This window comes from Siniperca chuatsi, linkage group LG6 (genome assembly GCF_020085105.1).
Source record: "Siniperca chuatsi isolate FFG_IHB_CAS linkage group LG6, ASM2008510v1, whole genome shotgun sequence".
Lineage (NCBI taxonomy): Eukaryota > Metazoa > Chordata > Actinopteri > Centrarchiformes > Sinipercidae > Siniperca > Siniperca chuatsi.
Window position 1 is genome coordinate 27,036,065 of NC_058047.1, and position 16,411 is coordinate 27,052,475.

The 16,411-nt window shown below is 40.9% G+C and overlaps 1 protein-coding gene across 11 annotated transcripts in view; it reads right to left on the bottom strand.

Annotated features, from left to right (window-relative positions):
• evi5b (ecotropic viral integration site 5b) overlaps nt 1-16,411 on the bottom strand; it is a 33,799-nt gene that overhangs the window by 3,426 nt on the left and 13,962 nt on the right. For 7 of the 11 annotated variants that reach the window (XM_044200891.1, XM_044200889.1, XM_044200888.1 and 4 more), the window contains 16 exons: nt 14,514-14,738; nt 14,220-14,294; nt 13,973-14,098; nt 13,740-13,883; nt 12,990-13,079; nt 12,600-12,697; nt 11,816-11,876; nt 11,659-11,712; nt 10,554-10,586; nt 9,991-10,143; nt 8,969-9,100; nt 8,695-8,835; nt 8,356-8,514; nt 7,838-7,984; nt 7,232-7,327; nt 1,013-1,108 (listed from right to left, as the gene is read on the bottom strand). In XM_044200891.1, the coding sequence (XP_044056826.1) occupies nt 1,013-1,108; nt 7,232-7,327; nt 7,838-7,984; nt 8,356-8,514; nt 8,695-8,835; nt 8,969-9,100; nt 9,991-10,143; nt 10,554-10,586; nt 11,659-11,712; nt 11,816-11,876; nt 12,600-12,697; nt 12,990-13,079; nt 13,740-13,883; nt 13,973-14,098; nt 14,220-14,294; nt 14,514-14,738 (1,830 nt within the window). The remainder of the gene's footprint in view (nt 1-1,012; nt 1,109-7,231; nt 7,328-7,837; nt 7,985-8,355; nt 8,515-8,694; nt 8,836-8,968; nt 9,101-9,990; nt 10,144-10,553; nt 10,587-11,658; nt 11,713-11,815; nt 11,877-12,599; nt 12,698-12,989; nt 13,080-13,739; nt 13,884-13,972; nt 14,099-14,219; nt 14,295-14,513; nt 14,739-16,411) is intronic. The other 4 variants (XM_044200887.1, XM_044200896.1, XM_044200893.1 and 1 more) reach the window with 2 other exon arrangements.

The following is a 16,411-nucleotide window of genomic DNA, read 5'->3' on the forward strand; positions in this document are numbered from 1 at the left end:
AAACTTGGCGGTCTGCGCTTCTGTTCTTGCAAAAAGGAAATTTTGAACTAATCAACATTTGACTGGCTGCAGTCCGAATTATGCTGCATTATGATGCAGATGTTCATTTTAACTGAGGCGAGGAGGGTGGTGGGACTTGTTATTGAGCCACTCTCTGCTTTCAGTTTGCTCACTGCAGACTCTTGAGTTTGCATGATTCATAGCAGGCCACACTTAACCCAAGATGACCACCAGGCAAAACCAAGTGAGAGGAGAAATTACTCTGTGACGGCAGTGCCTTGATATAGAGTCAGAAGAAGCTAATGCATGCAGCTCAATTTAACCACAGTTCACCCAACTCTATTGGTTGAGTCCGTTGTTCGTGCTTGTTTTGATTCCGGAAAGGTAACAGATGTCAAGATATGGTATTCTTTCTGTAAATAACTGATCTGCTGAAAGACAACAAGGACCTCTATCTGCAGTCAAAAAAACATCTTAAGAATGAAGATAAGGTTCTCAATCACTAATTAGTAGAAACTCATCATGACATTGGACCTTCTTGCATAGTACATTCATCGCAAACAATAAGCCAGACAGGAGTAAACAAAGAATGAAAGTGAATGTCTAAAGGTAGTAAGATTAACGGAAGATTCTTTCTCTTCTCTGATTTTAGTCATTTTACTTCTTATTCATGATCAAATCTTCAGTTATTTTTAAGTTCTAAATATACATCCATCTTTGTTATCTATCTTGGCTGTACTCTCTTGTGGAAACATCTGCAGGTTACATTCTGAGAAGGTATCTGCAAGAAGTGTGCAATGTCAACTCCGCACAGGAAGTCTTTGGGTGTAGTTAACACTTCCACTAATCTGTTAGCCTCAAAGTAAAATCATATCTGAGAGACTTGTGAAATCTTCTGAAATGCTAGATCAAAGAAATGGCAACAAAATCTGAATCTGTACAGGGGAAAAAATGTAGCAAAATAAGGTAATGCGAATACTAACGGACCTGATGCTCGTTTTACAAGTCTCACCTCGTGTTTTAGCTCTGCTATCTGGTCTCTGAGGTCGCGGATGTACTGGCTCGAGTCTGTGTGGTTCAGCTGGCCTTGGACCTTTCCTTCTTCTTTCTGTTGGTAGAAGAGACATGAGTACAACAATAAGCTACAGCACTCAGTGATACGGGTGGCTTTCCTAAATACTGAGGAAGGTGAAGAAATATTTAAGCATCTGCAGAGCGAAGTGATTAAACTTGGAACTAAATGATACGTGCACTTAATGCAGCATATTAAACATGTGAATACCCAGGGATATTAACTGTTGTGACCTACTGTACAGGCAGGACAAACACTGGCAAATTCTAGAGACCCACTGCTAAAAAAGCAGCATCACAAAGTGCCCTCCTTGTGTGGCAGGCGACCAAAGTGACAGATGTCAGGGGGAAACACAAAACTGTGTCATTTGTGTTTGATTTCCTCCTGGGGCCCTAGGGATAAGGCTGGTTGTTAGTTTTAACAGTTAAACAGCCCATGTGATGTTTACCTTCCTCAGTGAAGACATCTGCAGGCATTGAAGACAAACATACTCTATTTCAAACCTCAATCACACCCTTGAACCTGCCAGTTCTACAGTGAGACCAGTGAAGGGCGCACAGAGGATTTCAAGCCACAGGCTGCGCCACAGGAACACTAAGACAAAAAAAAGGGGACCCCCGACGTGTACACAGCACACAACTGGGGTGGGGGGTCGAGGTAGAGAAGTCAGACTGAGTCTTCTCTGGCCTGCCAACACCCCAAAATACATATAGGATTTTGGATTCCTGTGGTAAGGTGGGGTTGAATATGGTGGGTCCCAGTAGGCTTTCGCAAGTAGGAGTCCAAACAAGTGATATTATTCCAAGAATCTGTTGTTTTTGAGGTTTCGCTGCTCCAAAACACTGCAACGATAAGTGGCAGGCAGTTAATGACACTTCCTCGTGTTCAGCTGTGTGAATCAACAGGTGTCAGGCTGTGGCCAGGGACGTCAAACGTCTCACAGAAATGTCTTCCTCACCTTCTTGCACCCTCGACGTCTGTTGAACTTTGTTTATTTCTAAACAGAAGAGGTTCCATGTGATCATCACAAACATCATCATCATCGCCTCTTGAGTAAGCAAAATCATGGCTCAAAAGAAATTCCCATGAAATGCACTAGAATTTAATTTGTGTGTGTGCGTTGTTTCAGTCAGCACATTTACAGTATTTTTCCACTTTCTGTGCAAGACGTCTGCGTGAAAATGTATGAATTCAAGTTACATTTTTACTATGATTCAATTTATCAATTAGCTCTCTCTCTCAGCAAAGAACAAATATGATTTGTATAAAATGACCCTTCCAAGTGCCATTTTAAACTGTAGTACATGTGTGTCATTACAGTTTGCTAATTTCTGAGAAATCTGGAAATGTATCTTTATCTTTAAATCTTTAGTGATAAAGATACATTTTCCCTATTAATTTACAAATACAGAGTAAACATGAGAATGTCCTTTACAGGCTAAAACATTTAGTATAAATCTCTGAGTATGTCATAGAAACCTCAAAATAAACCATGCATGTCACCTTTGGTAGAGTCTCTGCTTCAAAATGAGAAACCACTTCCTATCAGCCCAGAGCGATGGAGCTGTGGCGTTAAACAGAGGCCATAACTGTGGTAGTGAAAGAGTCCTACACATAAACCTTTCTAGACAATGTTTTCCATCATTACTCAGAGGTCGTTATCATCCATTTGCATCTGTTAATTCAATCTCTGCAGGATTATCTGTCTTGTTACTGAAGGTACACATAAGGTACACATCACCTTAATGTTCAAAATGACTGGCTCTTTATTGATATCTCCCACTGCTCTGTCTTCTACATTCAGTATTTAGACTCAGACAAAGCTAATCTGATCATACGGTGACCTCTCACATCACAATGCAAGCTGAAAATGGTTACCACCAACATGCGTCACACCATCTCTTACAAGGAAGGCAAGAAACTGATTGTATTTATTTAGGTTTTTTCTTTTCTTTTTTTCTTTTTTTTCTTTTTTTTTTTTTACATTTTCTTGTAACTGAAGAGGTTTTCACCCACAACTTATAGAGCAAGTAACCAAACCACAGACCAAGAAGCCAACAATGGCACAGTGATTTAATTAAGAAATCAGATTTAATACCCTGTTCCTGACAGGAAAAACAATCCAAACGTGTAAGCGCCCTCTGCAACACATTTTCTAGACGCTCAACATAAAATAAAAAAGGAAAACAAGGTGTAAATAAAGTTTAAAGCTTCTGCACATTATTGACATACTCAACTGAGTTCATTATGCACATTCTAAAAAGTATGAGGGCGGTCGTGGTAAATTTCTGGTGTTGCATGTTTTTGCTCTGTCACTTAGTAACAAAACCTCAGACCACACTGTGTGATTGTGTGTGCCTGTGAAGGGAAGAGGGCACGCGCGCGCGTGTGTGTGTGTGTAGGTGTCATACTTATAAATAGTCCAGCTTAAACTATCTGCAACACCTTAAACTCAGGAATACATTTACAACGGTACTTTACAAAGCCTACTCCACTGGCCCAAAGCCACAACTGTTTCCACCAGCGCTATCTGTAACTCAAGTCAAAGATGGCCAAAGCTTTTCGTTTGACAATTAATTTAAGCAACTCATATTTACCCAGTGTCCATAACACTATACCTCGGCCCACCTATGTAACATTAATAAGTACTCTATAAACTTTTAATAAATGGGTTATAACACATTAAAATGTGGTTGTACGCTGACATAGTTAGTGTTTACTGTCCAATCAGAGCGCATGGATGACCCCGAGAAACTGAAACATTAGGAACATAAATGAAAGAAAGCACTTCATTAAATCTTTTTATTACATTCGATTTTTTATTGCCTGAATGTAGCTTTTGATAGATATCATGAGTACCTCACCGGCACACAAAGTTATGATGTGTTTCCAAGCAACAGCAAGATGCTTCTCACTGCAAAAACACCTCAGAACTACTGTATAGAGGGAAAACATGGCGCCCGCCTGGCTTTTTAGGAATCCAGAGTATCCTGAAGTGGACAAGGCTGAGACATACAAAGACTTAAAAAGTTCTTATCACTCAGAGTCTCATGAAACTTTACAGAGCTTGAGCGGTTTTATAAAGATTCGGGAAAAATTGCAGTATGTGCAAAGCCATACAGACCACATAGACTTAAAAGATGTAACTGCCGCTAAACATGCCCATACTGACTGGAAGGGAAGCGCTATGAATACAACACTGCTGATTTATATTCATACTTGATCAATTTTAGAGATTTTTTCCCCAGCACATATGACATGCCCATGTGTGGGTTCAATACAAAGCCTGTACAAAGACTGTGTCAGACACTGACTCATTTGTGACACAACACAAAAAGTCTGCCGACTCATCCAAAAACATTCATTTATCCAACCAGCTCAAGTCTCAGGCAACATTGAAAAAATTCCAATAAAGGCAACATGTAAAATGATAATATTTCTGACAACATATTTATAGACCTGGAAAAATGTAACTAAACAAAAAAATCAATGATAAATCTCATGTCCAGCCTCTAGTGAAGTCACCAACCAATTACCAGAACTTCAAGATCCCACAGAAATACACAGCGGCTTGCAGTGTGTACACGTCAAGTGTTTAAAACCCTAATCCTGATTTCATCATAAACGCAAGCATCTTCAGACACGTATTCCATTGCAAAGTGTATAAAAAAGATTCACATTCATCCCCTATAGTCTGTTTACACACAATAACATTATCTGCCTATTGCCACACTCACTGTTCATAACATAGCTTTACTGATGAAAAGTGTGGTGTTCCAAGTGTTGAGCCCACAAACAATTTTTTTTTTAGATCATTTTATCTGTTATCAATCAGAACTGCTAAGTGTCAGCAGTGTAAGAACAGGCCTGTATTTGTTTTGGTCACCCTTGTTGTGTGTAGCGTTACATTTGTTTGGGGATAAATACTGGTTTCTTCACTCTTGTTCTTCTCCTTACTCTTACTTCATTAAATGTCATGACCGTGTCTGAATTGCTGTGCTTCAACCACAGTTCTAAAATAAGCAGCATTTACATCTTGAATTTGCATAAAAACCAAAATGGAGATGAATCCTTTATAGCTCTGAAATACATTCAACTGAAAAACTAAAATAATATAATCTCAGTTTTTTTGTAAAGCAGCTCCAGACAATCTTTCTTGATGACATCACATATTACATCCTTTGTCATACAGATTTAAGGTTTGGAATATGTGTGGAAAACAAACTTCTGATTTGAAGCAGATTTGTCCGTTTACTGAAGTTTAGATTTGTAAAATAAGACACATCTGTACTGTACTCTCTACCCTACACTCAAAATCTCCTGACATGTCTAATGCACTGTCTATGCCTTAAAGCACCTGAAAAATCTTACCTATTCTCTACATATTCGTGACTAAATAAACAACAGTCAAAGTGAGAGAAAAAAAAAGAAGAAGAAATAACAGCTAAACTGCATCAACAGGACTGTGTGGGTGTGGTTTGATCAGATTTGACTGACACTGATGTCTCCTTGGCAACAGAAGCAAACAACACATCAACTGCTATCAGATTCTCATTCTTAAATTATGAAATTCTGATTGGTGGATGAAAATTTGTGACATATTTTTTCCCCCCCATCAGAGCCAAGCTATTTCAAACCAATGAGAAGAGCTCATATCAAACTGAACCACAAATACAGAAATCTTTCATGTGAAATAACCACTATAGTTCCAACTTTGGCAAATAATGTCTATATAGGTAATGAAAATAAGAAAATAACTCAGCTTTGTCACTGCACATATTCCTGTATGGGATATTCCTCTCTATGGCCCTGTTTACACCAGGCATTAACATGCGTACAGGTGTGAAAGCACCCAAGATGCATTGAGGACGCATTGAGATCCGATCGCTCAGCCCAGGTGGTCTGGGCCGCATATGGCCACATTCTTTTAGCAGTGTGTACACAAATGTGTCCTAGGCCACATTGAAGGACCGCTTGCTCAACTGACATCCTCTGCGTAAGCAGCAGTACATGTTCATTTGCGCACCAATGGCGTCATATGAAAGTGCGAAACAACAAGAAGAATCCACAACAACAGGCAAAATGGATTATCGTGGATGGAGTACACACAAAACATGCTGTCTGATGTCCTCTGCTCAACTCTCTGTGATTTACAGACTCTTCTGATGGACAGACAAGATACTTTACTTGTTGCTAAAGTAACCGCTAATTGCTGCTAACTGTAGTTGCCGTCAGCTAGTTAGCTGGTCCTATTGACGCTAGCTGACTCTGCCCGGACTAGGAGCTCAGAGCACCGGGGGAGTGTTAGTGTTTACACTGCTAGCACATGGGCCCCCCCCCCCAATCGGCAGCAGCAGATGGCCGCCCACCCTGACTCTGGTTCTGCCCTTCTGCCCAACCTTTCTGCCTCTTAAAGGAAGTTTTTCCTTGCCACTGTCGCCAAGTGCTTGCTCGTGGGTGGATTTGTTGGGTCTCTGCAAATAACATTATAAAGAGTACGGTCTGTTCCTGCTCTATAGGAAAAGTGCAATGAGATAACTTCTGTTATGAATTGGCGCTATATAAATAAAATTTAATTGAATACAGTTAGCAACAGTTAGCGGTTGCTTTAGCAACAAGGAAAGCTATCTGCTATCAGGAAACTCCGTAAATCACAGAGTTGAGGAAGAGCAGCCAGAGGACATCAGAGGGAAAAACTGAAAATATTTTCTCCATAAAATATGATCTAGTTTTACCAAAATCAGTGAATAAAGTTGTGTTTTTTGTACAGTAATCAGTGAGGCCCTGCCCTCAGAAACACTCCGCTCCGGCGGCATCTATGGTTTTTCCAACCTAAGTCTTGTCTCATTTGTGGTCTATTAAACAGTATATTCATTAACGATGTATATGTTTATTTTCATATAGAGCGGGAAGTGAGAACTGATCACTCGAGACCCATGTGGAGACACATTCTAATGCCAGGTGTGAACTGACGTACTTAGAACTGTCCACTTGCAATCGGATCACCCGAGATGCATGCTAATGCCAGGTGTAAACAGGGCCTCTGTCTGACGGAAGTTTAAATGTTAAATGTGGTTTGTAGAGGAGTTGAAAGCTTGATGCAGAGGCAGGAGTGTGATATTACAGCCAAACATAGCACGGAGTGTGTTGGGACTTTACCTGAATCTCAAGCTCCGAGATCTGTTGCTGCAGTTCAGCCATAGCAGCAATGTTGTCAGCTTCCCGCAGCCTCACTGCCATCACCTCTTCCTTACTCTGCAGAAAAACAAAAGAAGCATAAGAAGACGTTATTTCAACAACAGTTATACCAAAGCACCGGGGAGGTGTGATGCTGAATGACCAGTATAAAAACATGTATTGTACAACATTTGTGTCCTTCCTATTTGTGTATGTGTGAATCTTGCAGGGGGAAATTCCTGAGAGATGGGGAGTGTTACTGCGCTATAGAGAACAGATTAACAGAAATCTAGCCGTATCAGTAGACCCAGCAGAATGTAATACTATCACTGACAATAGAACAAGTCGCTTCCCCTTTCCTGTTCTGGATACAGAACAGACCAGCCAAAACTGATTTTCAAGCTCAAGATAAAAGACTCAGCACAACTTGAACATATTTTTCGAATCAGTAAAAAATCTAATATTGTTACATGTTAACACAAACGGCCCATTTTTTAACTTATTTAGATTATGCCACAACAGAGCTATATAGTGGTTTGTCCCCGTGCACATAGTGCCAAGTCTTGCAGATCAGAGGCAGAGTTGTACCTTGCATTCAATCTCAGCTTGTCTCCGCTTGATCTCTTGCAGTTGCACATGCAGGTCTTTATTTTGCACCGTCAGTGTTTGCACACACTCCTGTAGACAGCGACTCTCCTGCTCTGCCCGTCGCAGCTGGTTACTGTGAATCTGATTCTGTGTGAGGGCAGGTGGTTTTATTATTTTTACTTTGATAAACAATCAATTCAGTCCCAACCTGCACTGTTTCACACTTAAGTTTCTGAGTTGTTTAGAACAGATGACTGCTGCCCTCTGAAGGATACTGTGTGACAATACAGGTAAAGAATTAACTTTTTTCCATCTCATTTATTGTTTATTAGACAAATTGTAGATCCACATTACTTACTCAAGTGTCTATATTACCGTATACCTTTAATTTCCTGAAATTAATGGCATTATAAGGACAGAAAAGCTAAGAATTTGAAAATGCAGGATAAAGCGTTACTCAAACGAATAAATCAGCTTGATTAGGTTAATGTGGTTAGAAAGCTGATGTGACCTCTGACCTGTGTCTCCAGCTCCAGCATCCTCTGCCGTGTCTCTCGCAGCTCTGCCTGGGCCTCGGCCTCACGCAGCCTCACACTCATCAGCTCGTCCTGCAGCTCACTCAAGGTATTCTTCCTGGGGCTGTCCTTCCAGCGACCAGCGGTGCGTGCCAAGTGGCGCTGAGGAGATACAGATAGTGTTACAGTCAGTCACCTTTCCATCACTTAAACTGACATTAGACTGGCATTAAAACTTTCCTCTTTTCCTTTTCCATTTCACAGACATTGGCATTTTGCACTTGTCAGACAGAGATAATATACTGATCAAATTGTCCTGTGTGCTGAAATGTTGGTGCTCACCTGCCAGTGCTCTTCCAGGTCTCTGACTTGCTGTCTCAGCTCTTTCAGGCCAGTCAGAGCCTCCGCCTCTCTCAGCTTCACCCCTATCAGCTCCTCCTGAAGACGTGCCACGTTGGTGTCATCTGGTAGTGACGTGTTCCTCTAAGGAAGGTGTGTAAGAATTATATGTTTTTAAAACTGTAGAAATAGGTGGTACAGTGATGTAGCCATGTCATATAATAATATTGTATGTTGGCTAAGATTTAGGCACTACATAATGTTTGAGGCAACGCACCTTTTCCATATCCAGGATCTTGTCTTGCATCTCCTTGAGCGCACACTGAGACTCCGCCTCCTTCAGTCGGGCCTGCACAAGCTCTCTCTCCAGCTGCAGGACAGACTCCTCAGAGTACCGAGGGGCTCCCTTCTACAACAGAACATGTGTGTGAGCACAGGCAGCAAAGCAGAGCTACAGTTGTTGATGCTTGTGTGTCCTCAATGTTGGCATTTAATGAAGAACAAAATATTCAACCTCCAGTAATGTAAACCAGCGTCCAAAAAATAATTCCAGTCCATTAAATAGGCTAAGCTAATATCATATGTATTCTTTTAGAAGAATATACACCTCAGTGCCTCTTCACACTCCACTACAAAAGAATTCAACCCTAATTTCGGATGACATAAACCATTTTGCCTTTCGCTTTCACATAAATCATTCACGACTGCTCATTGTGAAGCAAGATAGCAAATTATGTAAAACACTGTAATGCCTGCACATTATCATCTGGAATCCAACCATCAATAATTAAGAATGGAGGGTCAAAGGATATGCAACAAGAGGATTCTGTGAACAGGGTGCCATGTGTGAAATCTACCAACCTGTGAGACAACTGCTTACAAATTCATGAATGCATTTCTGAGAATGCAGAAGAGTGTAAATGGTGGCTTAACTGTGTAGTACTCCGTGTCCCAATTTGAATTCATGCATGCCAAAACAGATCATTTCCCAAAGCCGATGTGCAAAGTGAGAAAAGCCTTGCTTCGTCACTGCTTGGATTTTGTTGCTAGGTAATATGTGCCAACTGGGCTGGGGTCGCAGATAAACGTGACACATCTGAACTCGAGTGGAACACATTTTTACTGGCCCAGGTCAGTTCTAGCACACCACATAATCTTGAAATGGTCAGCCTGAGCTTTCAGTACAACACAAACTGATCTGGGAAACATCCCAGTCTTACTGTCACGGCTCCTATCACAGACTGGGCAGGATCTGAGTCAGTGCAACCTGCCAGCTGGGGACTCTGTGGCCCTCCTTACCGCGTGTGGCTGCTGCTGCTGCTGGAGCTGCCTGATGGTTTTCTTGGCCTGCTCCAGCTGAGCACTGGCCTCCTCGCTCTGCTGTTTGACTGTGGCCAGTTCCCGCTTGACCAGGTAGTTCTCCTCTGCCTCCTGAGCTCGAGTCACTTGTCCCTTGGGACATAACCAACCGAGGAGGGGTGGAGTGAGCACGACAAGAAGTGAAACGAGAGGACGGAATGGATGGGCAAATCAGAAGTGAAGATGAGGGATTGTGTTTCCTAAGAACATGCTTGTTTTAGCTCTAGCAATGTGCGATTTATATTTTAATTCCTTAGCTTTCTTCAGCACGATTTGTGATTCTATCTGCCACAATGTGGTATTTCATGCACTTATTCAACACTTAAATCTGTTATCATAATCTGGTTTAGTTTTTAATTCAGAGAATCATTAGAGTTCAATAGATTCTGCATTATTACTGTGTCCTTATTGTGCTAATCATAAGCATGCAATGCTAAAGAGAGAGAAGGAAGAAGGAAGGTGCAACATAAGTAATAAGGATAAAGAGCAAATGAGGAATATACCTGGATCAATCTATCTGCCAAGGAAGCACTTTCCTACAAAACAGAAATATCAACAAGAGACAGCAGAGAGAGACAATCCAGAGGACAGTTTAAAGCACACAAAAGAACAATTGATTGTTTTAGAGAAGAAATGCAATGTTCATTTCCCCTCCAGAAATATTTGTTTACAGGCTGTAGAATGATGTTTACATTCAGGGGTAGAAAAGGAACATTGCATGCAGGTGTGGTGAAAAAGGTGCAAATAAGCTGGTGACAAAGTGAAAAATTAGGCGGTGCTGATCACACAGTGACAGGTTTGAGACAGGAAGAAGCACAGGGCAGCTCTAGCTATAGGAGATAATGAAGTATAGTACAACAACAGCACAATAACGGTGGTAAGGAACTATGTGTTTAACTGAACAGAAGCTCTGGGCTTTGATGTGGTTCATCCAAACTTTTGAACAGTTTTGAGTTAGTGAAGAGTTAAAAGGTCCTGGGAATTACGTGACAGAGGCACGTCACAGAGCAGCAGCTTCAAGCTGGTTTTAAATAACGGACTCGATTAGACCACAGTGTTCCTCCCCGCAGGCAAACTCGGCCTAGCGACACCCTTGCTATCCATGGCAGGCCTCATGCATGGTGCTTTTACCTGGCAGCAGTAGTGCTCATTCAAAGAGAGACAAAAAGGTGCAGAATGATACAAAAAGTGCAACTTGGCATGCAGTGCTTTGTATCGACTTGAACAGCATCAACCAGCCACTTCCACATTCCAAACAGGCTTGTTATGGTGTCTGCTTCAGTTAGTGGTGAAGTTATTTGAGCCACACAGACATGTCACTATGTCACCAAGACAACTCGAAGTCAGAATCCGGCTTCTGTTTCCGATAGTAACTTCAAAAAATGAACCATACTGTACCAGTCAACCAGTGATGTTTTAACATGTAAATGGACGACTTTCAACTAACACAGCCCAGTTAGTGAAAGCCAAGACTCCATCATTAGGAGGAGACACATGATGTATGAGCATACACAGCTGAATGGGTTAATGTAATGTGATGAGCAGGGAGCAGTGTCTGATTGGTTTGCCTGGTGACGGAGCACCTGTGACAAACACTGATGCACTCACTTTCTCTAGTGTGTCTATTCTTTGCTTCAGGAGCCTGTTCTCCGTCCGCAGCCTCTGCAAAACAAGAAATGAAAAAGAATCGCATGAAACTAAATACAACAGAATAAGCACCGTGGAGACTTCAGGACATACACAACACTTAACAACGTCCACGCACCTTTATCTCCACCTGCTCCTCCATCTCTTTAGTTTTGATTGTAGTGTAATCTTTCTCTAACCTGAAAACATTTCACAGACAATCGGTGAAGACAAGAATATTAATGTTGCTCTCCAAATGAAGACATAATAAAATTTGTCTTGCTTGGACTGGAGTACTGAAAAAAATAGCAGCAATAGAATATGAATATGCTCACAGGCAAACATAGAATCCAGCACATATGAAGAATAAAAGTTTCCAATATTTACTTGGGCTTAAATTAAGTATTCCTTTCAAAATAGGAATTATTTTTGCTATAATTAGTACCAAATTACATAGTTATTTCTGCTTAACTACCTAGGAAACTACTAGGAAATAACAGATCTATAAAATAAAGCGTACCTAACAAAAATATTCTAAACATTGAAAATTAGAAATAATAATAAGACAACAAATACAACATGTAAAGTTTTTGTAGCCTAAATTAAGAATAACCATGTCTGAAAAATACAACAAAGCCAAGTAGGCAAAAATCTCAAATACTAATTTTCAACATCACAAATCAGTAGGGGCTGCCGTACAATTCATTGCAGTTGTGACTGAAAATGTAATATAAAGTTAGGAAATAGTGAGTGAAAAGTTTAATTGTAAAGTGAACGAGGGAACCCAGAACAATAAAGATTCACGAGTTGCAGTGAGATGGGCCTATCAGAATGTGATGTACATTTCTATTTCTTGTGTAAAAATAAATGCATCAACAAAATGAGAGGTCGGTGGGTGTCGATGAGCTGAGAGTTGTGCTTACTTTTTCATCTTCTTGGCGTTGTATTTAACTTGATAAGCAGCCTGGATGACCTTATCTGGTCCACTGTCAAGCTGGTGTGGGATGACCTTCTGAAAGTGCTGGATGGAGCACAGTAAGGAAACAGTGGCAGGATTAGTGCCACTCACCCATAAACCAGCTACTTTCAAACAAACAACTATGCACCCTGATGTCTTAGTCAGGTTTTTCTCTGACCTCAAAGCACTACATCAAATGTCAGCATTTACACAGGTACAAGTCAGGAGAACACATACACACACGTATCAATTATCTGGGTGTGGAGGAGGTTCCTCCTCTGAGGGTGCTGCGCATTTTGCACCAGAAATCTGAGCTGCTTGAATGACACGTTATGTGGAGGTTATGGTGATATACCTGTAACATTCCCTCCATGTCGAGCTGGATGAGCTCAGTCTGGTTCATCTGAAGGATGGCCAGTCCCACACGGAAAACTATCTCCAGACCCTGAAGAAAGAGATCACCAGTAATCACTGAGGAGTCAAGTTTTAAAAAGAAAAAATGATGGTCAGTATGCTGTGAAATGTATTTTTAAGTGGAGTGAGAATTAAAAATGTGTTACAACAGGTCTTAAGGGAGTGATGAAACAACTCACAGTAACTATTTCATGAGGAATGTGGTGTTTGTTTTCTCCAACAGGTGGCGCTAATGGATAACCTTTCCATGACAGTTAACTTCATTTAAACTGTATTTTATTTTATTTTATTTTATTCATTCTTAAAGCAGTAGAAGAAACGTTAACCTTACATCTTATCTGTGAAAAGACTTGGCATTAATCCAAGGGTTTACTGTTCTTTTTTTGTTTAGATTTCACATTTGCATTTCATTTGTCTGAGGCGGTAAGCCACAGTGACACACAGCAACAGCAGCACAATGTTCAACGATTAGATCACAAACATTAGAAACAAGTGAAAGTAAAAAAAGTGCAACAGTCAAAGAGTATTTCTTCTAGAGAGTGAAAACAGGATTAAATAGCAAGCTAAATAAATAGAACGATAAATATTCAAAGATACAAATTCTTTACAAGCCGATACATGTAAGTAGATAAGGATATCATTCAAAGCAGGTGATAGCTCCTGAGAACAGCCATAGTTCCTTTTAACTGACCTCACACATGAAGATGTCAAAGATCCTTGTGGCGACGGGGAGAGGGAAGGAGGTGAGGAAGATGGTGAGGAACCAGGAGGAGGCATACATGGAAGTGTGAAAGCTCTGAGCCTGGAAATGCACATGTAGCTCTGGCAGTTGCTCCTGTGAGATGAAAATCATATGCATTCACACCATTACCACTGCACAAGACTACATTTGGACAAACTGTCGCGGCAGTATGAGGTGTCTACCTGGATCATATACTCAAACTGGTACATGCAGAGTCCTAGCTCAGCCATACTGGGTTTGAAGAGCTCTCGTAATCTGTAGTCTTGCATCAGTTTCACAAACACACAGAAAGCCTCCTCCTCTGGCATCTAGAAAAATAATATGATCAAATCAGACCTCAGATCTGTCTGTTATTCAGTAAAACGTGTCAAACTATTTGCTGGAAGCTGGTGAATCAGTGTGCATGTGTGGTGAAGATAGGATTATTACCTGCATGAGTAGCAGTCCAACAATGAATGCACTCCCTTGACAATAGCCAACCTCACGGTCAACCAGAGAATATGCCTGAGGTAACAGTGATTAGCTTTGGATGAGTTTCAGTGATGGTCAAGAGCACAAGTTTCTGCAAGGGTCCAAACTGTACACATCTTTCAATGTGGATTTACTCCACATACCGTATTTACCCCGAAACTACTGTTAAAGCCAAATACCTTTTTGTTATCTGTACACATTATCAGTTTATCTGCATACAGTCAGGTTCCTCAAACACACAAGGAGACTTACCTTCATGACATTGAAGAGCACTTCCTGGCCCAAGCTGTCTTTCTCTTTGAAGAATTCGTGTTCGGGATAAGTGCGGGCAATGTCTCTGCGAATCAGCTTCTCGCACGGCGACGTCATCTTCAGGAGTTCTGAGTACTGATCCTTGATGGGCATATTCTGGGCGCTGCACAACAGCTGCCACACTATCGCCCGAAAGTGGTGGGGAATCCCTTTTCTGACAAGATCCTGTGGAAAAAGAAAAGAACAGATACTTTGTGAAATTGATCTAGCTGAAGACATTAATGAAGCATTTAAATGGGTAATAGGGAACTGTCTTTTGTTAATTTTTGACTATGGACAACAGTGTATGAAAAACCATTGGCTTCCTAGGGAGAAAAAGAACAGACACTTGCATTTCTTACAACAGGATACAGACAGCCATGGGCATGCTTTGTGCTCTAGTATCTATTTTCCCATTTCAAATAATACGATTTCCACTGCCAAATATAATCTTGTCTGTGAGGCACTTTGTAGGGTGATTTGTTTCCGTATATTACTGCTGATACAATTTGATTTAAGTAATTTCCAGTGCTGACAGGGAACACTGGACATTCTTGCTATGATGGAATTGTGTGTGGGTGTGCGCATCTGGTCAGTCCAGGGTGCATCTGGAGCAGAGGTCCACCCACACGGGCTTTCAGCAGGGGATCCCTCTCCCCTCTCTGAGGTTAGATAAGACAAACCAAGCTTTGTACTGCAACAATGCACCATCTCATATCTTGACTGTCTGAATGAAAGCTGCTTTCTGAGGCACATCACTACTTTAACCACCCTTTTCTATTCCCACTAATGCTTGGTGACAGGCTCCAACATTGATATCATGTAAATCATCTATGATTTCAATGTTCCATGCTTTTCAGAACTTATTTGGTACAGATATGCAGGAAATATTTCAACATCACATTTACATTTAACCAGATTTCCACTGAACAAAATCTATTTCTCTTCAGCAGTAGTGTGTCTTGATGAACTACTGAAAACATGAACACATCAGGGCTTTTGCTGACAAGGGCAGAAAAGTCAAGGTTCCTCCCTTCATGCAACAGAAAATGGGTTTCTGTTGCATGAAGGGGAAGAAAACATCAATTTTGTGGAGGCCTCAGCAGTTATGATTAATATCCCAGGCTAGGTGTAACCATCTGGTCATTACTACTTCTGTTAAATTACATATCGCAACACTTCCCCATTTACACACGCATTTGCACACACAGAGGCAAAAAAAAAAACCCAGAAAGCCTGCCCCTGTAGAAGATGTTCCAGCCATTTGCATATGTGTTGCTTCATCAACAGGTTCACGCAACAGCAACTCCATGCACATACTTGTTTTTACATGTGAACAGATTACAGAAAATGGGCTTTAAGTGTGACTGGCGATTAAAAGGCATGATCATGGGTGCTGAGCATGCAGTTTTAAATGTCACCATGACTGTAGAGCTGCTGTGCTGCGATTTCAAAGCTGAACAATGACTGGACCAAAAGCATGCTCCCTGTTATAGTACATGAATCGTCAAGGAATGGTTTGAGGAATGTTCAGGTGACATGACCTTAATGACCTGGTCACCATAATTAATCACACCTTCAAACGTTTGCAGTTGCACGAAGCAGTTATTACATTACATTAGGAAACTCCAAGTGCCTTGCTGAGTCCCTGCCATGACTGGCTGTCAAGTACTGAACAGGTTTTTTTTTATTTTTCTGGTCTCTGAGTTTACACAAATCGCAAATTGCACATGAGCAGTTAAAAACAAACTGCCATTGACAGTGACTGGGCAAAGGGTGACCGTAGAAACAAGGAACCTAAAATTAGCTTCAAAATGTCAAGAACTAAAATAACAAGTTCAAGGACAACACTACAGGAT